This window comes from Erithacus rubecula (assembly GCF_903797595.1).
Source record: "Erithacus rubecula genome assembly, chromosome: 17".
Classification (NCBI taxonomy): domain Eukaryota; kingdom Metazoa; phylum Chordata; class Aves; order Passeriformes; family Muscicapidae; genus Erithacus; species Erithacus rubecula.
This window is the reverse complement of record NC_136669.1, coordinates 6676270-6699347: the sequence shown is the minus strand read 5'-3', so window position 1 is coordinate 6699347 and position 23078 is coordinate 6676270. Positions and strand designations below refer to the sequence as shown.

The 23078-nt window shown below is 47.1% G+C and overlaps 2 protein-coding genes across 2 annotated transcripts; one reads left to right on the top strand and one right to left on the bottom strand.

Moving 5' to 3' along the window:
* Window positions 1–81: 81 nt before the first annotated feature.
* ATPAF2 (ATP synthase mitochondrial F1 complex assembly factor 2) lies at window positions 82–5826 on the top strand. The gene is made up of 8 exons (XM_079320482.1): window positions 82–311; window positions 1566–1610; window positions 1932–2077; window positions 2488–2585; window positions 3424–3504; window positions 3650–3762; window positions 4507–4622; window positions 5223–5826. The coding sequence occupies exons 1-8, from the start codon at window positions 167–169 to the stop codon at window positions 5358–5360; spliced, it is 882 nt and encodes a 293-aa protein (XP_079176608.1). The 5' UTR covers window positions 82–166; the 3' UTR covers window positions 5361–5826.
* An 866-nt stretch (window positions 5827–6692) lies between these two features.
* Window positions 6693–22773, bottom strand: DRC3 (dynein regulatory complex subunit 3). Its single transcript, XM_079320890.1, has 13 exons — window positions 22635–22773; window positions 21660–21833; window positions 20125–20241; window positions 18623–18789; window positions 17898–18044; window positions 16589–16708; window positions 15415–15507; window positions 13929–14129; window positions 10798–10929; window positions 9492–9576; window positions 8588–8736; window positions 7114–7245; window positions 6693–6962 (listed from the first exon to the last, which is right to left on the bottom strand). Exons 2-13 carry the CDS (start codon window positions 21814–21816, stop codon window positions 6849–6851), a joined length of 1614 nt encoding a protein of 537 aa, XP_079177016.1. The 5' UTR covers window positions 21817–21833; window positions 22635–22773; the 3' UTR covers window positions 6693–6848.
* Between the last annotated feature and the right edge of the window lie 305 nt (window positions 22774–23078).

The following is a 23078-nucleotide window of genomic DNA, read 5'->3' as shown; positions in this document are numbered from 1 at the left end:
CTCTGACTGGCTGCTAACGCGGCTGCGGACGTTGATTGGTTGCGCTGCTTCCCGGCGCTGCTGGGAAATGTAGTTTTCTTATCGAGGCGGCGCGGATTGGTCACGGCAGCCGGCAAGATGGCGGCGCCCAGGGAGCGGCGCTGAGCGCGGTCGGGACGAGGTTGCTATGTCGTCTGTCGCGATGTGGCGCGGCTGTCGCCGGTTGTGCTGGGCCTACTCCCCGCCCGCTCGGCTCCCCCGACCGCCTCCTGCAGCTGCCGGGAGCGGCCCGGTGGAGCCATGCGGGCGCCGGGCCTATGCCCCGCCGGCAGGTGAGGGGGCACCGCGGCAGCTCCAGCCCCGTTTGGGGAGGGGGATCCTTCCCTGGGGACCCTCGTCCCGGGGTCACTCAGGGCAGGGCTGGGATCGGCACAGCCTGGCGGGGACCCGCTGAGGGCCCCGGTGCTGAGATCCCCCCGCGCCCTTTCCCTGGCGTTAATGTGGGTTTGCTGCGGGCAAGGTTCATTGGCAGCTCTGCCAAGCCCTCACTGAACCAGTTTGTTACACTTGTTTTTATGTTTTATTGGGATTTAGGGATTTTGAGGGAATAAGACTCAGATGAGACATGTTCTGGTCCACCTATCCCATCCAAATAATTTACTGGAATCGTGCAAAATTAATCTTTTTGTCTGAGGTGAGGCTGCAGAGTCGCGGTGACTCATGGCAAGGTTCTGGGAGCCACTGCTCAGCCTCGGGGCTCCTCTGGGGTACACACACTAATCTGCTTTTAGAACTGGGCCTGAAGCAATTTCTGAGTCCCCAGCGCTTGCAGATTGCTAAGCCTGAGCAAATCCTTCAATTTCCCTAGTGAGAATGTCATTTTTTTAGCCTAGAATAGCAGACCTGCAGCCTGACCTGCTTGCTGTGCCCTTCATGAGACAGATTCATGGGTTTGGGATTTACAGCCTGGTTGCTGTTGTCAAGGGAATGGCTCATGGATTCTTCCTGCCTTGTGGGAGGAGTTTGAGCCTTTGGAATCCTGCTCTCAGGTGTTGAGAGTGCTGGTAGCAAAGGATGCTGCTCCTAAGGTGAGACCTGAAGTTTCTTCAGGCTCACCTTGTTGGTGTATTCCTGAGCTGGACTGGGATGTTTGGGCTGCAGGGAGGAATGTCCTTCATGGATTAATTTGCCCAGTATGACTGTAGTTGTAGAATCTGGAAATGTTGACCCTGAAGCAAAACTCCTGAGGATTGGTGAGACAGGTCTGCTTGATAAACCAGCCCTGCCACACTCTGAGGCAGCTGAGCCCCCAGCCTGGCAGGGGTGTAGCTGGTTCTGTTTGCTCCCTGGCTGTGCACAGCAGCAGTGTGGCTGTCACCTGTTTCCTGGAGTTTCCCTGCTGAGTGGAGCTCACTGGAGCTCACAGCTTGGAAACTGTGCATGAAGAACTGGATTTCTCTGGCCAGGCCACCTCGACAACACCAAAGCTCTGTCTGTTCTGAGCTGTGATGGGGAACAGGGGAAGGGGCTGAACATTCTCTGTTTACCCTCTGAATGTTTTCTTTGCCCTCTCTTTCTGTCCCCAGAGAGGAAGAGGTTCTACCAGAGTGTGAGCATCTCGCAAGGGGAAGGTGAGTGTGGCCTCTGGGATGGGATGGGATGGCTGATCCCTGGGAGAGGTGTCATCACCCCACACCATGTTGGAACCTGCAGCCCAGGCTGTGTCAGTGGCATGTCTGTCACCAGCTGCTGTGTCCCTCCTCATCCACAGCAAAGCTGCATGGAGGGAAGCAGCTTCCAAGACCACAGGTATCCAAGTGGGAAACCTGAGTATTCTGGTTCATGGCTCCTGTCAGCTCCAGCTCGGAATCTGCTCCCACTGTGGGGTTGTCTGTTGTTCCTTAGTGCCTGCTCCTCTTTGATTCCCCAGGATTTCTACTCTGATTCCCCAGGAGGCTTTGAAATAAACCTGGACCACCGAAAGCTGAAAACACCCCAGGCCAAGCTCTTCACTGTCCCCAGCGAGGCCTTGGCCATTGCAGTGGCAACAGAGTGGGATTCCCAGAAAGACACCATCAAGTTCTACACAATGCACCTGGTGAGCATGGCAGGGTGGAATGCTGAGACCTCCAGATGCAGAATGTGGAGGTAGCAGGTTGTCCTGTTCCTAATGAACAGAAGGTTAGAACTTTCTCTGGACTGGCTGGTGCCTGTCTAGAGGGAATTTGTCTCATTGGGGGAACTTGAGAAAGGGCTGGTTTTGGGATTAGTGAGGGGCAGGAGGAAACAGTGAGCTCTGGAGCAGTCCATGTCCCTTTTTCCCTGCTGCTTAATGGGCTGTTTCCAGGTATTCTGAAAGATACCTATTACATGAACCATTTTGTGGCCCTGCACCTCTCAGTCATTCATTTGCCACAAATCCCTCTGCTTCTTCTTGGCATTGTACCATGGAAGCTGCTGCTTTTTCAAGCCTGGAATAACAGCAGTTTCAATTGCCTTTATCCCCAGACCACTCTGTGCAACACAGCGCTGGACAATCCCACGCAGAGAAACAAAACGCAGCTGATCCGGGCAGCTGTGAAGTTCCTGGAGACAGACACAGTCTGGTATGAGATGGGGGCCCAGCTGGATTTTGGAAAGAGGGTTGGGTAAAGTGAGGGAAGACATCTGCTCTCACCCAGTCGTGGCATGGCTCTGATCTGTGCTGGTTTTTGCCCAAGGGTTTGAATTAGTTTAGATCAGTCCTGCATGTGTAAATCTGGTTGGAGTCTGTGTGCCCAAAGAAGGAGCATTGGATTTGATTCTCCTTTGAACTCTGTTTTGGACACCTCCAGAGAGCAGCAGGAAATTAAGATCTTGGAGAAAAGAAAAGATCTTTGAAAGGCCTGTCACCCAGTCCCTGGTATCTCTGTGTCAGTATAGGTAGCTCAGATTACTTGTACCAGTCCCTTCATTTCTTAAAGTCCCTGTGAGCTGTAGGATCAAACTTGTTCATACTCAGGCTCCTATCCCACTGGCAGCTGCACACTTCCTATGGAGAGAGAGGAACAGGCTTCCCCCACCTGTCCTTGTGGGCTTGGTCAGACTGGGGGGCGCAAGGAATGCTGAGCTGAGCCACTGGGCAAGGAGAAGCAGAGTTGCAGTGGGGTTTGTACCTTCCCCTAACTGCTAAAACTCACTTCAGTCTGTGGCTTGGGCTGCCTGCAGTTTTCAGTTGGCTGGTTCACTGCTCTGTTTTGTAGTAAGACAATTGTCTTTCCTGGAATAACAAAAAGCACTGAATTTGGGGAAGAGCTGGGGGATTATTCCCAGTCACTGCTGCCTGGGTGGACAGCAGGTCCCTGCTCCACTTGCTGTGTTTCTGGTGGGGTCAGTGTCCTTCCCAGAGGCGTGTCCCAGCCTGGGAGTGACCATCCAGTGTGGTTTTGTTCTGTGATGTCCCAGCTATCGTGTGGAGGAGCCTCCAGCCTTGGCAGAACTACAGAAGAATGAATGGGATCCTGTGGTCGCCTGGGCTGAGCAAAGGTGAGAGCTCAAAGGGTTCCTGGCTGCTTAAGGCCCTGCCCTGCTGAGCCCAGGAGCTCTGGTGCTTGTGACTGCCAGGGCCAGAGGCTCTGTGAGCCCTGGGCCTTCCCCTGGGCTTTGCTAAGGGTTTGGGTGATCATTCCAGGTACAACGTGACAATAGGCTCCTCCACCAGCATCCTGGGGCCAAACATTCCAGCCAGCACCAAGGAGACCTTTGTCAGCCATCTGGCATCCTACAACATGTGGGCCCTGCAAGGTGAGCAGGGCTGGGCCTGTGAGGAGGTGGTTCCTCTCCATGGGGCAGGAGAGTGACTGTAATGTTTTCTTCTCCTGCTCCAAGTGTGGGGGTTTATGTTTTAAATCTGCAGGCCAGGCCCTGACCTGCTTTTGTCACAGGCAGGGATCACTTCAGTGCCACTATTGTTCAGGATCTGACTGTGGTGTCCCATGAGCTGCTTGCTCCACCTTAGCACAAATAACTTCTTTAATGCCAAACCTTCTAATGATTTAATCCCTAGATTTGTTGTTACCAGGAAAAGAAATCAGGCTTAGTACACCAAAGTGCCCACACTGTGCACTGGCCTCGCTTTTTCATCTTTATATCCCACTTAATCTTGCCTGAGTAATCTGAATGACACCAAAAGATAAAGAAATGAAGGGAATTTGTTTGCTGCAGACCTGAATGAGCAGCAGGCAGTGAAACCCACAAAAGACACAGAATGCTTGAGCCTGGATGGATATTTCTTTGCTTTGCACAGGGAAGGGTTGTGGCAGAATAAAAGGAGGTGGCTTGGCCTTTGTCACTGTGGTGGCAGGGTCAGCACAGTGCTCTGTGCCTGCTGTTAACAGATCTGAGTGTCCAGGTGCAGGTGGGAGGATCCCTGGCCCTCCCTGAGGGGATACCACAGCCTGCCTGTCTCTTCAGAGCATGTGAAGATGCTGCTGTAATGCTGCAGAAAACATCTATGAATCTTGTTTGGTTTGGGTTATTCCCTTCCAGGTATAGAATTTGTAATCACCCAGCTGAAATCGCTGATTCTGTCCATGAGCCTGATTGACAGGCACATTACAGTAGAGAAAGCTGTGCTTCTGTCTCGCCTGGAGGAAGAATACCAGGTAAATTATGTTACAAAACAGCCCTATAATTCAAATAGCAATAATCTCAGCATGACAAATGCATCCCCCATCACAAATAACTGGCAAGGGAAGTGCCTGCTATAGCAGGAGACGTTCCACTCCACCAGTCTCCCTGTCTGAGAGCGTTTGGAGCGTGCTGCTGCAGAGCAACACCATGGGCACACCAGCCCAGAGTGCTCCCAGGGCTGCCAGTTTCTTTTCACAGAGCCCAGATGGCTGCTTTTCTCCCTCTCTAATCTGAAGTGCAAAGTTGTGGCTGGCTTCTCCTGCTGAGGGTTATCCAGTCTGGAGGCTTTGATAGACACCAAGATATCAAGCTTGCTGGAAATTAGCTTGGTGTGAAGCTCTCCTTGTCCCAAAAGTGGCTGAAGTTGAAAATCTTTTCATCCTCCCGTTAAGAGGCTTTGCTTCAGACCTCAGTTCAGATGAACCACATCCTCATCTTGAGATATCCCTGCCTCAGCAGTCGAGGATCATTTCAGTTCCTGGGAGGGGTACCTGTGCTTCACAGACATGAGAAGGGAAGCTGAGAGTTGCTGATGTGATTTGAATGTAATCCATGTTCCTCCTCTCCTTCAGATTCGGCGCTGGGGCAATGTGGAGTGGGCCCACGACTATGACCTGTGTGAGCTGCGTGCTCGCACAGCAGCTGGGACTCTCTTTGTTCACCTCTGCTCAGAGAGCTCCACTGTAAAACACAAGCTGTTGCAGGACTGAGGCAGCTGGGCAGGGCACAAAAAGAAAATGTCCAGCTGGGAATTGCTGGCCTGACCCAGTGGATGGTAGCCACCTTCCTGCCATTCCACTTTTCCTGGGATCAGTTTTGTGTGTTGTGGTTTTGTGGGCAGCTCTTCATTTGAATTGCCTGCTGCAGTGCAGCACACAAGGAGGAAAGGTCAAGGTGAGTTTCCTCTGAATCCTCAAGCCAGCAGCTTCATCCTTTCCTGGTGTCTGTAACTCATCAGAGGAGCTCCACAGAAGAAACAGCTTCCTGGGCAGGGCACGGCACAGACATACCCAGCATATGCCACATGTCTTCATAGCTGCCAGCTCCTGACACACACTTGTTATGGAAATCTGAAAACAGACTCCACTGCATCTGTTGTTCATCCCTCAGCGTGCCTGTCTGTAACACCAGGGTCTCTGTGTTCCATTAAAGACTCGCCCCTGTGAGGTACCAAAAGCTGTGTGTCTTTGTTTCAGTCATCAAACTGTGGGGTGGTCCTGAGCTGCAAGGTTATGGGCAGGTGCTGGGATGGCTCCAAGTATTAAAAATCACAGACCAGAGCAGACACCAACTTCTGTGTGAACCACTCCGTGAAGCTGAAGTGGTAGCAAGGAGACAACTGGGTACCCCTGGAGCAAGAGGAGTAAAACCTGGGCTCTGGCCATGTTCAGAAGCACAGAGCACAACGAGCTGAATCTGTGTTTGACAGGCAGCACCAGCCACGGGGTTTTCTGTGTCCTGCTCTGTCCCTGGCGTGCACACACAGCCACCCTCTCGTTTAACCTTCCCACCTTCTTGCTGCCTGCCCGGAGCAGCCCCGCCCCGGCCAGCAGTGCTCCTCAGCCGCTGCCCACAAGCCAGCGTGGCTGCTGCTGTCACCGAGCAAGGAGGGGAATTAATGACTCCTCGCTTGGCTGTCGCGGGCGGCGGCGCGTGAGCTCCTGTGGAACCATTGATTTCCCTTCCTGCTGGCTGGGGGCTGCTCTGCTCACGCTGCAGAAAGCCGCTTGTGAGAAGGGGTGAGAAGATGAGGCTCCCAGGCATACGGAGCCCCCACCAGCCTTGTGCTTGCTGAGCTGGAAACCTGCTGTTATCTCGGGGGTGGTTTGATGGAGAGCGCTCCTCTCCCGAGCTGCTGCCTCGTGCCAGCGGCTCACAGGTTCCTGCCACTGAGCTCGCAGGTACTGAAGCTTTCAGGCATGATATGCTACGATGATTTGGTTCAATCAGCTCACAGCTGATCCATAACCCCTTGTGACCAGGTCTGAGTTGTTTGCACGGGATTTGTGCCAATGTGATGGAAGAGACAGGGCTTCGGATGCTTTTCCAGAGTCAAGAAGGAGCTTTTATTTGCAGTTTATGGTAGGATGGAAGAAATATGCATTTGGTCTGAAATGTCCCAAGCAGCTTGGGCATAGAGAGACAGTTGTTCCTGCTGGGGGCTGTCCTATGTGCCCCAGCTGAGGCAACCCCCAGCCCTATTCCTTAGGCTTCAGGATCACTGTGTTATCCAGCTCCTTCTGCAGAGTGTTGATGAAGCAAAGGATCTTTCTGATACAGGTGCGGTTTCTGTCGCTCTCGTTTTGGAAAGCCTGGACAGATTGAAACCAAGCAGTGAATCTGCAGGCGTGTCAAGGTCCCTGGAGCACAGAGGGCTCCAGCAAAGGTCTCTCCTCACAGTGTCCCTGCCACTTGGGCCAGTCCTGTCTGTGGCCCGCCCCCCTGAGTGTGAGGGTCTCTTACCTTCTCTGTCTCTGAGATCTGCCACCGGTAGGTGTTGCAGAGCATGTCGCTCTCTCGCTTATCAATCTTCCGCAGGCGGACACTGTGGGCCGTGTTGATGATGTTGACAATGGTCTTTTTGTCCTCGAAGAGCTGGGAGGTAACGTGACAGGATGAGAGGAGGGGGTGAGCACACAATGAATGAGCAGCACAGAGTGCTCAGAGGGAGAAACCCTCTGTCTCAACCTGGCAAATCCCTACTCATTGGGATGAATCCAGGGCTTTACTCTTGGCCTTATGGTGTAATGGGGCATTATCCCTAACAGAGGTGGGGAAACAGAGGCAGCACCTTGGCCCCACATGCTGGAATGGGGAGCTCAGTGCAAGCAGGGCTGCTGTGCAGGTGGTGTTGAAGCCAGGCTGTGTATGCTCCAGCATGCCTAGTAATGGAAAATCACACTTGGAAGGGATTCCTGCAATGTTGGCAGTGGCTGTAAATCTTCATTTCTGGAGAGTCCCAGCTTCTAATGGAAGCAGTGACTTCCCTCGTGGCTCTAAATAGAGGGTGGCTTCACTAACCCATAGAGTCTCCTCCTGCAGCCAAGTGCAGCTGTTGGGCAAATGAATTCCCTTCTCCATGGGAAGGGATGGCAGTGAAGCAAAATGGGTGCACAGCAGCGGAGTGGAACTGCCACCATCTGCACAGGCCATAAAGCAGCAACTCCCCCGGGGGCTCAGGGGTCTGCTTTGTGTCTGTCAGCTCTTGATTACCTGCACTGACAGGGAGCTGGGATAATCTGGACAGAGCAAAACACAGCTAATGCAAATTCAAGTAATTTAGCCACTAAATGAAGGAATAATGGAGGCAAAAAGGGCAGCAGTGTTGCTGAGCGGAGCACTGCAACAATGTTGGTGCTTTTGGAAAGGCTCCTGGGATCTTTGCTTCCACAGCAAGACTGAGGGCTCGGTGGAAAGCTGCATTTAAAGGGTCATGTCCTGCTTCCAGATCAGCTCATGGGCTCAGGAGCTCCTGGAAGGGATTTTGAAATCACTGAGGCAAACAGAGCCCAGGTGCAAGAAATTCAGAGCAGTGTTGGGATTCTGCTGAGGGAGCAGGGAGAGCCTGAACAAAACCAGCTGTGAGGGAGTGCAGCAAAGATGCTGCCTAGTGCCTGGAAATCAGCCAGAGCAGTGAGTTGTGCTGAAGGCAGGAGAGAGATTTCCTCAGCACCTCTCTTGGGCTGCTGCCACCAGCTCTGGCAGTGCCCAGGGAAACCTGCAGTGCAGTTCTGCCCTGTCCTAGTCAGTGGAGATGTCCAGAGGCACCAGAGTTCAGCCAAGCAGCTGGATCCTCTAGGAAGGAGGGTGTGCTGTGGTTCAGGTATGGTTCTGGCAGCACTGATCCTCCTGGAAATCCTGTCCCTTCAGAGAAGAGGCTGTGCCCTCATTTTCTTGCCTGCTCCCTCACTGAGATGAATTGTTTTGGTGCCCTCACCTTTTGAACATCCTCTGGCAAACTCTCATCAAATGGATCCATATCCAATTTCTCCTGGGTGGCGATGACAATCTTCACCAGCTTTTTATGATATTCTTTTTCCAGATCCCGGCACTGGTTGAACGTACAGAACATGGTTAAGGAAAAAGCTGACCACACCACCCATCTGTGGGGATTAAATGCCCTCCCATAACTGGGCTCAAGTGTCTGCACAGGGGAATTCTGCAGAAATGAGCCTGGCTGCTCCCAGAAGCTGCTGTGGTGTCAGGATATCAGGATATGCACTTTCAGTTCTTAATCACACACTGAGTCTCATCTTTACTGCCAAATATGACAGAGGAGTGAGACAGGACCTAGGATTGCCAGAGAAATTGGAAGAGGCCTCCAGGTAAAAGCTAAGCTCTGCATGCAGTGCAATTATTTGCACCAGGCCATCAGATTTCTAGATTTAAAGCAGCATGACCTGACACTGAAACACTTCAGTATTCTTATGTAACATTTTTTCAGCACACATAAAAAATACAGAAATGAACACCATTTAAAGACATTTCAACAAGAACTGGATTTTTCATTGACTGCTATGGTAGGAATGTACCTAGAAAACAGTCTAACCAGATCTTTCCTGTATTTTGTATTCTCTGCATGGAGAAGAAAGGAAGATTCCCAACAGGGTGGAAGCTGCCTAAATCCTACAGACTTTCAGCACAGTAGAATTTAGATGTTTCTGTGCTCTCCAGAGTCTCTACATAAAGAAGCTGGGAACCTTGAATGACTGTCCCTCTAATCTGGGAAAAGATATTTTCTGTTGATTAAAATTTAAAAAATAAAGTTTTCATACTGGTGGCTCATTTTTGGATTTCGAGGTGAGGTGTAAGTACCTGACTGGAGGTCCAGGCCAACATACTGTGAAAAGGATATATCACTTGAAAGTTTTCAGTGAATGTTGATGCTATTACATCAATGCTTCTTTTAAAATCCTGTAGCAGTTCCTTAACAGAGGGGAAAAAGAGGAAATATCACAATGAAAACTTGCATAAACATAACAGGGAGTCGGGGAGTCTAGGAGGAATCTACAATTGATTGTAATTTGGACTCACTGCTGTTAGTAGCACAGTCAGAAACTGAACTGCCTCAAGCATTTAAAGTGTTTTCAAAGTGCTGCAAGGTTTTTTTCCTTTCTTCAGGGACAGAAAATCACCATCAGTTTATTGGAGGGAAATTGCCTGAATACTACCTTTACCCAGTGTCTGGGGATCCTTTGTTACTCTCACCTAAGCCATGCCTGGAGAGGGCTGTATTCCCCTACCCTGCCATGCTGCATCCTCCTTGTCCTTGTCTGTATGAAGAGCCTCTTGTCACAAGCACAACCCCTGCCTGAGCTTTACTGCAGCTCTTGGTTTAGTCCTCAGAAATTAAAATTGCTGCTGCCTATTCCCTCTCTCAGAAACGGCTGATGGAGAATCTGTGAAGTGTTGCACTTAAATGTCTTGGTACCCTGAATTCTGCAAATCCAGCAGGGCACACAGGGAGAAATGTTACTGCTCATCCCATCAGTGATTGCAGATATGTAAGGGCCAACTCAGAAAACACTAAAATGGCACAGTCCTGGTGCAGTGAGGATCCATTTTGAGCTGCTGTTTTCTGCCATCCATGCTCACAAAAGTAAACTGCTGCACACAGGCCACAGCTCCTGCCTGCTCATTTTTAAACAGATTACTTTGTTTTTTTTCTTGGGTGAAGATGCACATCAGCAGCCCTGCCCTAGTTTTTGAGGAAAAGTCTGGGGAGGAAAAGGCAGCTATTATGCAAGCAAATGCAGCAAGCTGAGCAGGAATGTGTGTAATCTTATAGCAAAGATCAGCTTCAAAGAGTGACACCTCTAGAATTCCAAATGCATACCCCATGCTATGCAGTGACTTGTGCAGACCTATAAAATGATTGCACAACCTCCCTGTCTCTAAAGTGTGGGAAACCAGCGTGGATAGGTGTGATGGACATGCTGTGTTCTGCTCTGAGAAACAGAAATCTGCTGTAAGGTATTGATATCTAGATCTCACTCTCATCAAGCAGAGAAAGAATAAGATGGGGACAAAACAATTTTCTGAGTGGAAGTGCAGCGTCCTCCTCTTTGTGTGTAAGCTGCAGTGACAGAGAAGTGACCCCCCAACATTCTGGCTGTGAGGTGTCACAGGTGGGAGCTTGGATCTCACCTCCAGGTCGTTGGACACCAGTGCTTCCAAGGTCATGAGTGCATCCCAGAGCTGATGGATCTCCTCCTTGCCCTGGGCTCCTTCACACTCAGCAAGGTTGCCACTCCCAGCCTGACAAACCTCATCCAGCCTCTAAACACAGAGATACATCAATTACTTATAGCTTGTGTGCAGCACTGCATCACAATTTAATTAACTTGTTACACGTGTGAGAAAAGTTCCTGCTGCTGATTAGCTGAGATGAAATGTGATGATTCAGGGAAGTTGCCAGATTTACATAGTGGAGTCAACAGTGCTGAGCTTTGCTACTGCAGGGGCATTGGGAAATCTTCCTCATCCTCCACTCAGCAGAAGACTTTGCTCCTTCTATGCTTCCAACTTAGGTTCCCCTTCATTTCAAGCAAAAAAAGAATAATATTTAATTCTTGATGTTGTTGGCTGTGAAGAAGAAATTAACAGTTGCTTCAGAGAAAGAAATGCAGGCCTAAATCTGATCCACTCCCTACCAAGGAGAATCTTGACTGACTTCCAGTAGGGTCAGGATTTAGTATTCTGAATATGGAATATCTATCATTGCCTGCCTTCCTCTCACAGCAAGGATTTATTGCCCTTCAGAATTTTGTATTGACGTCACTTTTGTATCAGGCAAGATTTATGTTTTCTTGGATCAAAAAAAAAAAATCCTCTTGTGCTGAATGTGTTATTTTCAAGTCTGTTTAAAATCAGTTAGCAATAAACTGTTTCAAAAGAGGAGGGAAAACATATATGTTTTATTATGTTTAATCCACTCCTCCTGAGAGGGAATGGAATGGGGTAAAATAAAGAATTAAATTAAAAACCCCTGCCAAAGTTTGTGTCTGGAGATGGGGTGGATTACCTAAAAGGGGGAAGGGGAGAGCAAGGTGTCTCCTTTTCTAATGTAAACAAGTTAGGAAGCTCAAAAGGCTCCAGAGCCACTCAAGATGCACCTCTGGGAGCAACAACTTCAAAGTTCAAGGCCTTTAATCCTCTGTAACCAACTTCAGAGAGAGCAGTGATTTTACAGGTTACCCAAGTTTACATGAAAGGATTACAGACAGACAAACAGCCCTAAGAACAGCTCACAGACTGCAGTCTGCTGGGACCTCTGTGCCTTTTGAACTCCTCCAGCAATTTTAAATGATGGGGGAAATTATGTTAAAACACTGTGTGGGGTTTTGATACCCACTCCTCTAATATTTATATGAAAATTGGCACATTGATAACTGTGTCCTGTTTATAGGGAATCCCAGAATCCCAGAATGGTTTGGCTTCAGAAAAACCTTAAAGATCATCCAGTTGCACCCCCTGCCATGGACAGGGACACTTTCCACTATCCCAGGTGGCTCCAAGCCCCATCCCACCTGGCCTTTGACACTTCCAGGGATCCAGGGGCAGCCACAGCTTCTCTGGGCAACCTGTGCCAGGGCCTCCCATCCTCACAGGAAAGTATTTCTTCCTAATATTTAATCTAAATTCTTCCTAATATCCCATCTAAGCCTGCCCTCCTCCATCTTAAGGCCATTCCCCCCTGTCACCCATTGCAGCCCAATCCATAGCTGAGCCTGAAGGTCAGACTAACATGAAGGGCTCAAATCACTGTGTTTCTTTGGGTTTTGCTGTTGTTTCTTTGTTTTTGTAGATTTGCAGGGTTTGTTTTGCTGCTTTGGATTTTTATTTATGGAAGATATAGTGAGAATTCAAGCTCAAGTCAACTGAATATTCATATCAAACCTCTGCTTGGAACGAGATGATCTTTAAGGTCCCTTCCAACCCAAACCACTCTGCAGTTCTGTGACTCTGGTAGTGCTGCCAGCTCCTAGAGCTGCTGGATGCAGATTTCCAGCATGAGTCAGCAAGGTTCAAGGCCCTGGGAGCAGAGTGACTCAGCAGCTGTCAGCCTGTGACAGGCACTGAAATAAAAGTGACCTGGTTTGCAGGGGGAGCCAGTGCTCGTGACTCTGCTGGTGTCACTTGTCAGGGACTTGCTCTCTCAGCTGACAGTGTTACCAAGCTTTAGCTCTCCCTAATTTTTTTTTTTTTTTTTTTTTTTTCCTGTGGAAACAAAATCGTGATCCATCTATTATACATGGTTAGAAAGGGATCCAGCTAGAAGCTACGCCCTGAGCAGCCACAATGGGTGGCTGTAGTTGAGCAGAATGAAAAGAGAGTTTCTGCTTTAAAGGGCTAGAAATACATTCAAATAACTTTATCTAAATTTTTTTTTTTTTTTGGTTATAGTTCTTTGAGCAGTTGTTGAGAAAATGAACTGAAGCAGAAAATTACTTGAAAATAAATTGAATGCCCTGCAATTTCCTTCCTTTTCTTCCTGATTTTTCAGTGAAGGAAGAGCTATTGGAGGCTTCAAAAAGAAGGGTTGTAACAGTAAATATCTATCTGTCTGTCTGTCTATCTATCTCTTATAAATCAACTTTATAAAAGTATTTAAACTAAAAGAAAGGTTCAGCATTTCCATTTTCTTAAATATTGGTAACTTTTCTGGATGGAAAAAAAAAGAGTAAAAACTCTCACCCTGTTTAGCCACATGCTTTTCTGTAAACTCTTGAAGGGCCTTTATAGATGACATTATGACACATTAATTTTGTTCTGCACTGAATTTCCAGTACAGATAAAGGCTGTGTTAGCTGGTTGTAGTTTGCCCAAAAGGTAGAAATTTCAATCCCCCCTTTTTTTCCCTATATGAAGTATTAAAAAACTTCTCACATTCTATCAATGACATTATATTAACTAACAAAACAATTTTTCTGTGTATAAATTTATGTTGTAAGAAACACATAAGGAAATGTCAGTGGCTGAGCACTGGAAGAGATTTCCCAGTGAGGCTGTGGAATCTCCATCCTTGGAGATATCCACAGTCCTGGGCAGCCTGCTGTGGGTGGTCCTTGACCAGAGACAACTTCCAGACATCCCTTCCACCCTCAACCCCTCCATGATTCTGCCATTAGGGATCAAGTATTTATTTCCATTACAGCATTGTCAATCCAGAATAATTTTCCTAATTTTAATGGAGTTACCCCAGTTTTCAGCACAATTAAAAGCTGGTATAGGGTGCAGAGAAATCATGTATCAAACAAGAAGAAGTGTAAAATTACCCTTTGCTTCCGACTCTCGAAGTCTGAGATTATTCTCCTGCTTTCTTCCTGGTTGACTGCCAGAATTTCATGGTACCTTTTGTAGAATTTAGAGACTTCAGCTTCTCGTTTTTCATACTCTTCCAGTCCATAGTTAAACAGATTCCCACAAACTGAGACAAACTCCTCCTTGTAAGTGACAACAGAGTCAAGGTTTTTTTGCTTGTTCAGTGGAGCAACACGTTATGTTCCTTCTGCCTTTGCAAATCTGGGCAACAAGAACCACAAGCTACTTTTATGTTAACTCTGTGGTTCTTGCTGGGAGTTGCCAAATATTCTGTCTGGGGCAGGACTGGGTCACCCATTCACATTTTATGCACAGGATTCTGCTGCCTTAAGGGTATGGAGAAAGCTGTGGCAACTTGAGGGGGGGAAAAAGGCCTTGAGGAAAAGAAGAAAATACATTCACTTGTCTGATTCTTCTGACACAGCAGCAGAAGGAAGCCTACAACCCTATCTGTCTTCACAAGTGTGAATACAGTGCCTGTGTAGTTAATAAATACAACTCTGGAGCCCACAGCCAGAGCACAGAATAAACTACTGACTTGGTAGCATCACAAAAATAACGTCAATTTTTCTTCTGCTATTATCTTGGCAATGGAATTGTTTCTGGAGTCTATTGTAGTTAAGCTGTGATGCATTTTTCCCCAACAGTGTAATGCAATTTTAAGGAAGGTCAAGTTACTGGCCTTGACAATACTCTATTAATCTGAATGAGAAAAGGAAAAGGAAAAAAAAGTGTCTGCTTTCTGCTCCCCCGTGTAGGAGCAATGATCAGAAAAATGTGCTGGCCTGGAAACTTCACGTTGCCAGTTCTGGCAGGTTGTGAGATATGCAACTTGTATCATTCTGATTAGTCTGTTCCTATCTCCTACCACTTCAATTTCAACATGATTTTAGCACTGTGCTCTTACAATCTACCCGGCAGAGATTTATCTTCCAGCTCATTTTAAACTTTAAGTGGATTCCAGACTTAAAGAAAGTACAAAGTCTTGATTCTTGAAGGGTCAGAAAAGGAGGCTACTGAAATGATGTTTGATTCAAGGGAAGGAAAAGGAATATGGTAATTACAACAGTGAGAATTTAAAATGCTGGGATCTCATGACCTGTTGGGGATAGAAACGAGTGGTTTTACAAATGGGATATTTCAAGCTGGGCTGGCCAGCTTGGCAGTAATATAAACCATTTGTTTGGAGCCCTCATATTTCACAAGTTATCAAGCCTTAAAGCAGTCAGTGGTCTCACAGCCTTGTAGTGTAATTTTTGGTACCATTCCAAAACTGAACACAGACTGTCTCAGATCTTAGATCAATGTAGCTTTCAGCTCTGGACAAAAGCAACAGATGAAGAGTCCCTGTGGATGCACTTCCTTCTCAACTCAAGGCATTACCTTTTAGCTGTAGGTATTCCAAACCCAGGAAGGATATGCCTGCAGCAGGTTCTCCACTCCAGGGAGGAAAGCCAGTTTGGCAGCTTCTCTATCATCTGCATACAGACTGTCAAACAGGAAGGATCCATTCAGGTACTCAACAAAGGCTGTCTTTGAAGAGAAACAGAGCAAAATAAGTAAAATAAAGATGCCAGCCTGCTGCCAGTCCTCAGGATGTGTCTCTCCTAGAAGCACCTCAGCAGCAGCAGAACCTTGGTGCAGACACAGCTACATGAACACAGAAGAAATGCCAACCAAGCCATGAAAGCACCTTGCAACTGGAGTGAAACCCATCCCAGGGGCTTTGCTGCTACAACTCTGTAGCCTGAGGATAGAAAACACTGTTAAATCTCATATCAGACCATGAAATTATAACATGGTTTGGGTTGGGAGGGACATTAAAGATCATCCAGTCACAGCCTTGCATGGCCAGAGACACCTTCCACTCTCCAAGCCCCATCCAATCTGGTCTGGAACACTTCAGGGATGGGGCAGCCACAGCTTCTCTGGGCAGCCTCTGCCAGTTGCCAGTATAAAACATTGCCACATACAAACACTTATTGCAAGGCTGTTTAGCCTTTCAGATGAGGAGTTGGTAAATTTTGGGGAGGGACAAAGTGAAGAGTTGCAGACATCCTCCCTGGCACTAAACACTAAACTTAAGCCACTCTGATCTTCTAGAGGTCTGGAATACAGATCCAGGCTACAACTGAAAGCACCATCCCACCTGGTCTTGCTTTCAGTCTGGTCACAGGACTACAGTGATCTCTGAAAGCCCTGGAGAGCTTAACCATAAAACTGATGAAAAGCTTAACTTAGTGTGAAGGAGGACAAAAAAAAAGTCACTTCATGAAAATGTTAACGTTTCCCTCAGACCTGTAATTTTCTTAATCTCACGTCAGGCTGATAAGCTCCCTGGGTATGATTCACTATTTAGCTTTGCAGGGTCTCTATCTGTAGTTTCATTGTTCAGCCCAAAGAGTTATGTTCCCCCATGTCATGTGTATTCCACAACAGTTCCTGTTTCCATCCAAAAGATAAGATTCAGAGATCACAGAGATTAATCTGAGCCTTAGTTTCAGCAGAGCTGATGTTAACCTCTCATTAAATCTTCAAGCAGGGAACAGACAAGTCAATATGTGCTGTGCTTCCTTCTCCTGAGACAATACAAAACCAGCCAAAGAAAACTCACCTGGTGATACTCCAGCTCCTTCTGCTTTGCCTCTTGTGTCTCCTGCAGAGCAAGGACCCGAGCCTCCTCTTCTTCCAATGGCTTAGTAAGATCTTGATACTTTAAAGCTGCAGCTTTTCTCTGAGAAATAGAAATAAAATATTTGTATTAGATTAGTGAGCATTGCTCAACAAGTTTGAGCATAAGGAACTGATCTTTCTAGAACATGCATCAGAGTGGCATCTGCATCTCCATTTCCTCATCAGCTTTTCATTAAACTACTTATGAACTTTCTAATCTAATCCTCATCCCATTTTTTGCTGGCATATTGCTCTGTTTCTGCATTCAATGCATCTGAGATAATTCAGTCCCAGGAAGCTTTTCTCTCTTCATTTTCTCATCTTTAGAGTTGGGGTTTTTTTCCTCTTTTAGCAGGAAGTTCTATTTTGACTTCTAGAATTTAAGCTCCAATTTGATCAGTCAGCAAGGTTAATGCATTTTCTTGGGTGGAGAAAGCTCTTTGGAGGAGTGGATAGCAAGGTAGTACCAGGGGCAAGAACCTCATTAGCTTGAAACTGAAGCTTGACAAATTTAAGTATGCAATTCTCTGACATCCCTGATGAGCAGGGACTGCATTCCATGACCTGGAAAGCCCTCCCAGTTCTGTGGTAAGAGCAATGCACATTCCAAGTACAGCTCCTGCTCTGTGCCAAGCAAATTTACAATTAATCATGTTCTTTGGTTACTAAAAAAAAAACCAAAACAAAAACCCTGAACAAAAAACCCTGTCTTTGTTCCTTTGAGCCCTGGGATGTTAAAGGAGTTCCACAGGTTACTGATGAGGATGAAGTGTCTTATTCAGAAATCAAAAGTGGGAAGTGCATCCAGGAACCTGCTTGCCTGGATTGTCAGTTTGCTACTGAAACAAATCACTCAGTGAGCAGCAGGACCACCAAGGCTCCTTTCCCCTGGATCCACGTCTCAAGACTGATTTCCTCTGAGATTCTCTAACAAGACTTGCACTCACACTGCAGCCTCTCTGTGGCAACACGAACCAGGCCCCTCTCCCACACACAGCTGCTGATTTTCACAAAATCTGTGAAGACATCATGCTTCTGACACCTCTACCTCTCTGTCAGATTTGACAGAATTTGGCCTACAGGTTCACAGCTGTTATGTGGAAGCAGAATAAACACTGTGTGTTTCTGTGAGCCTGATTTCTACAGGGAACCTGCCCTCAGTGCTGGAATATTGCTGGCACACCAACAAAGCAAAGGCTCTCTAAGATGCTGCTGCCTGATTTCCCAAGCAGGGAATGCAGAAATCTCACCGTGGAGTCTCTCACCAGCTTGAAGTCCAAGTACACCAAGTTTGGAAGATGAGCAACAACAAACAGTGTGTAGTGCTCTTCTCTGCAGAAAGGATTCCCACTGAGGTTCAGTGTCCGTAAGCTTTTTAACCTCCTGAGACAGACAACCTGTGCCAAAGGGAAAGAGCTCTGTATTTCCCACTGCTGGGGAAACACAGCCTTGGAATTTATTGCTTTTATTACAGTTGAGTTGCAATATTATGTATTCTGTTCTGCTGCCAAGTTCACATGACAGTCAATTATGAGTTTCTAATGGTTTTGGGAAAGGAAATACTTAAATTCACGTTGGGAATATCTAATGGGTGGAGAGAGAAGGCAGATGGGGTGCACAAATCACAGTGCTAAATTGGTAAGATGCCCTCAAAAGAACCCCAAATAAATCCTAGGCTTCTCCCCTTTTCTCATACGTAGCCACTTATTCCTTTTCTAGCTTTCATGGGAGCCAATAGGAATTTTGCCATGGCTGAGAGCAGTCACAGGACTGGGCTCCCCTGAGTCAATAATCTAAAAGAAAAATGGCTGCAGTAAGCACTTAACACCAAGGACCAAAACCATAGCACAGACTACTTAGAAATTCTAAGGAGAATTTTATCAGCTAAGGAGGGGCATGGACACAATGGTAAATGCCAGTTTTAGAATATCTGATCCTTCAACATAGAATATTTGCAAAGCCAAGGAGCACTCACATCTTCCAGAATGGTCAGATTATTCTTCCCTATGGAGAAAATCTGCAGCTCTTGCAATGTGTCCATGTGCTCAATTTTAGATATTCTGTTACTGTAGAGACTGAGGTCCTGAAGCTTGACAAGAGTATCCAGGCCCTCAATTACTTCAATATTGTTGAAGGACAGGTCTGAGGAAGAATTTAGAAATCAAAGATGAAATTATTTCTTGCAGAACACCCTGATTCCACCCTTTAGATCTGGATGGAGGAGTTTATGTACAGATTTTTCTCAGGGGTTGATCTGTGTCTCACAGGAAAGGCTCAGAACTCAATGATCCTTTATTCTCATCTCCTCTTTGCAGTTGTCTGTACAGCTTTTAAATGAGAGGAAAAGCTGAAGTTAGTCCATGCAGAGTCTACATACACAGCCTGAAAGGGATTTCTGCCTTACACAACTATGAAATACAAAACAAGAGGTGGGGAAATGCTCTTAGAGGGGAATTTCTGTGATAAATCTGACACTGTCTTGTGTCTTGCAGGCTCTGTCCTGCCACAGCTGTGGTCACTCCCACAGGACCAAGATATGGCAGTTCCATGTCAGTGGAGTCAAGCAAAGGCTCACTTTAGCTGTTTCACTTATTGAAATGTCTTCTTCCCCTGCCAGAACATTTCTCCTAACACCTACACTCACCATGACTAAGGGCAGGATTTGCCCTTGGACTAGTACTGAGCAAGCCAAGAATCCAAAAACAATTTATGAGGTCTCTTTTGTGGCTGAGACACTTGTGCAGCAGCAGCTGAACCACTGCAGCCTTTGGGCAAACAAAACATGTGAGTGTGCTTCAAAACACTCTGCTTACACTGATAGCTGGTGATTCACAAGTGCATCAGTCATCTGTGGAGCAGAACAGTGCAGACAACTGGGAGGAAGAACCCATTAGACATTTCACAACGTGCTTATGAGCTGAAGCCCTGCATGCTGAGGATATATTTAGGATTCCAGCCAGCAATGTGGCTGCAGTTCCAGGGAATGCTCCAAGCTGTGCATCTGTGTAGCTGCAAGCAGTCACATAAGGCTACAAGGATGGGCACTCCTTGGGACAATGATGACACCAAGCCTTTAAGGATATAGGGGTAGAGGTTGTAGGCTCTGGAATGCCTGAAGCAGCTTTGGAAACAGAATGCAGGCTTCTAAATCACAGAGTTGTTTCCATAAATATCCCTGAGAGTCACCCCTAAATACAAGACAGACAACCTTGGAAACAACCTTGAAACCTCAGCTTCCTGTTCCTACCCCACCAAATGTGTTAAACCCAGTTTTCAAACATTTGAAGAATTGTTTTGCAGCTCTGATACTCAGGCATTTTGACATTTGACAGTCAAATAAGGAGACACACAGACAGCTGACAGCATTCCCAGGTGATGCTCCTATCAGTCCTGTTTGAGAAGTAAGGTGACATCCTTGTTTATCACAGATTGCTTTGCACCTGTGAAGGCATCCACCCTCCTCTGTCTGCATCTCACCAAGCCATACAAGGTGAACCAGACTCTGCAGACCTTCTATCTTCTCAATGATGTTGTTGTCCAGCTGCAGCTTAGTCAGATTCTCTAATGGCCACAGATTATCAATCTGCAGGATGCCTAAAACCAAATGAAAAAAAAAAAAAAAAAGAAGAAAGAAAATAAAATTCCTTTTCACGTGAGACTGCTTCGTTTCAGCAGACATGCTGCCTTGCACAAGGAAAACACGTCCAGTCTTGCCTCCAGGAGGATTTTCAGTGTGTGATGAGTGCCCTGGAGAGCTGAGAGGTGCATGGGCTGGATGAGATTTCAGTGAAACAGCCCACTTAACCCCAGAGTCCTGCAGCAGCACACACTGCTCATCAGCGAGGCCAACGAGGCGTGCAGGGGATGCTGACTGTGGCCCTGCACTCCAGTGCCTTTATGAATCCACTGCTAGGAGGCCTTGACCTTCATTTTCCTCTCCAGCTCCAAGCGGGAGGTTTGGGATGAGACTCTGCTTTTCTCTGCATTTGCAGTCTGGCTGTGTCCAGCTCCTGCTTTTGTAAATGACTCTCCTGCTCCCAGGATTCTCATCACAGGAGGGGAACCTGGAGTCTTCTCTTTCTGTGAAGGCTGCAGTTTAGAGCTAATCAATACCCCTGCATTTTGTTTCCTCCAAAAGCAGAATCACAAGGGCAGGTCTTTAGTCACCACAGCAAAGTATCAGGAGCAAGGTGACAGGAAATACACAACATTCTCACTCCCATTTCTCTTTCCCCTGCAATGGCTTCCCAGGAGATTTTATCTGCTGCCTTGCTATCCCTGTTTAGTGAGGCCACCACAAACCAAGGAACTGCATGCACAAAATATTCACACAGTTCTGGATTTTGTATTTGCAAACAAATCTGCAGCATCAGGTCAAGGGAGCTTTTTCTAAGAAAATCAACTCATACAAACATTATTTTACTGGAGCACACAAAGAATAATCAACAGTAGATGTTGCCTGTGAAATTACCCCCTCCCTCCCCAAATACTTCAATATTGAGCCAAATGTTCTTCCTTTTTTTTTTTTTTTATTGGTTTTTTTTTTGAGTGCAAGTTTATAACAGGTTTCACAGTAAGAGGCAAGCCATGGTAATGCTATGGATGACCAGAGAATGCCATCAGGTTGGACTGTAATCACCATAATCTCCCAAGCAGCTCTCACATAATCACCAGCCAAGGCAGAGCCTGCCCAGGGTTGGATTTGGCCACGAACCGAGGGGCCCATCAGGGCTGTGGCCTGTAGGTGTCACCACAATATAAATGTTAAATGAGAACTGCAGTGGCAATGAGAGTGGGAAGTGAAGCAGTTTTGAAGTTATTCATCAGCAAAAGCACCCTGCTCCCTCTGATGAAGTTCCTTTGTACAGGTATGAGCAGAAGCCCAAGTCCAGACATTAATCTTTACATAATAAATCCAAGTTAATAATGGTTGCTTAATTGCCAGTTACCCACTTATTCTATTTCCTTCTAGCAAAAGAAGAGGTAAAATATGTATATATTCTGATACTCACTTTTAAAACTAAGTTGTAGTTCTTTCACAACCTTCCAGTTAATGATTTCCCTTCTGGCAAGATCTCCAAGGTCCTCTGGACACTTCTCTTCGATGGCTTTCTGAACCATTTCATCATCAATAACGTTTGGCTCAATACTACTGACAAACTGACTCATTGTGAGACAGAATCAGCCTTAAAGGACAGAAAAGAAAAATAAATTAAGTCACTGCCTGGCTACTCTTTCCAGCAGTTATAGAATCTCAGAATGGTTTGGGTTGAAAGAAGCCTTAAAGCTCATCTCATTCCATGGGCAGGGACACCTTTCACTATCCCAGATTGTTCCAAGCCCCATCCAACCTGGCCTTGGACACTTCCAGGGATGGGGAATGCACAACATCTCTTGTCAGCCTGTTCCAATGCTTGACAACCCTTTCAGTGAAGAAATGTTTCAGGAAATTTAAATATCCCTAATGTTGCCCTGGAGTCAATGAGACTAATTGTCTTTTCTGAACTGTGCAGAGTTAATGAATTGCTGTGAAGGACTTGAATCTTCAAACTTTTGCTTGTGTAAGATGTTTATAATTACAGAGCAAGTTCTGATTTATTTTTGCACAGGACAGCAATGATAAATGTCAGAGTTTAGACAGTTCTGTTCTCATTATGGAACTTCATGAACAAACCAAACCTCTCTGTGGCTGTGTGCAATACAGACCGAGGAGCAGCAGGCTCTCGATTTATCCATCCTTCACCTTCCTCTATCTCTTTCTTGTACAATCACAGAATGGTTTGTGTTGGAAGGAACCTCATCTCATTCCACCCCTGCCACGGGCAGGGACACCTTTCACTATCCCAAATTGCTCCAAGCCCCGTCCAACCTGGCCTCGGACACTCCCAGGGATGTGCGTTTGTCAATGCCGGTTCCAACCACCCCTGACCGCCGCCTCCTGCTCCCAGGACCCACCGGGACCCAGATCCGGCCCCCGGGCCTCTCACCCGCAGGTCCCCCGGGTCTGGGTCTGTTCCCCGTTCCTGGTTCCCGGTTCCCGGTTCCCGGTTCCCGGTTCCCACTCGCGCCTCGGCGCCCGTCGCTAAGGAAGCCCAGGTGAGTTGCTAAGGGCAGCACGTGACCGGCTCAGCCGCCAATGGGCGTGGAGTAGGTGGGGATGTCACCTACCAATCAGAGCGCGAGAAATCCGTGTCAGCCAATCAGCACCGGGATCGTGCCCTCGGGGCGGAGAGGGCTCGGATGATTGACGTTCCCTTTGCCCAATAATTTTACAGATACTTTCAGCCCCTGCCCAATGGGGAATGGCAATCTCAGTGTTCCAGCTGTCCATCAAAAGAAGGGCGGGGAAAAGGCCGGGACTATCGCGGGGGCGGAACCCTGGCTTGACAGTGATTGACGCATTCTTTAACGAATGATTTTGCTGCGCGTCC

Excerpts from the sequence above, each read along its gene's own strand:
- ATPAF2 (XM_079320482.1), top strand. The coding sequence starts at position 167 with ATGTCGTCTGTCGCGATGTGGCGCGGCTGTCGCCGGTTGTGCTGGGCC. Across the intron at positions 1,611-1,931 it reads GAGCATCTCGCAAGGGGAAG|GAGGCTTTGAAATAAACCTG; the intron begins GTGAGTGTGGCC and ends CTGATTCCCCAG. Across the intron at positions 2,078-2,487 it reads AGTTCTACACAATGCACCTG|ACCACTCTGTGCAACACAGC; the intron begins GTGAGCATGGCA and ends CTTTATCCCCAG.
- DRC3 (XM_079320890.1), bottom strand. The coding sequence starts at position 21,816 with ATGAGTCAGTTTGTCAGTAGTATTGAGCCAAACGTTATTGATGATGAA. Across the intron at positions 18,790-20,124 it reads GGTTCACCTTGTATGGCTTG|ACCTGTCCTTCAACAATATT; the intron begins GTGAGATGCAGA and ends ATTCTTCCTCAG. Across the intron at positions 7,246-8,587 it reads TGCCAGAGGATGTTCAAAAG|CTCTTCGAGGACAAAAAGAC; the intron begins GTGAGGGCACCA and ends GTTACCTCCCAG.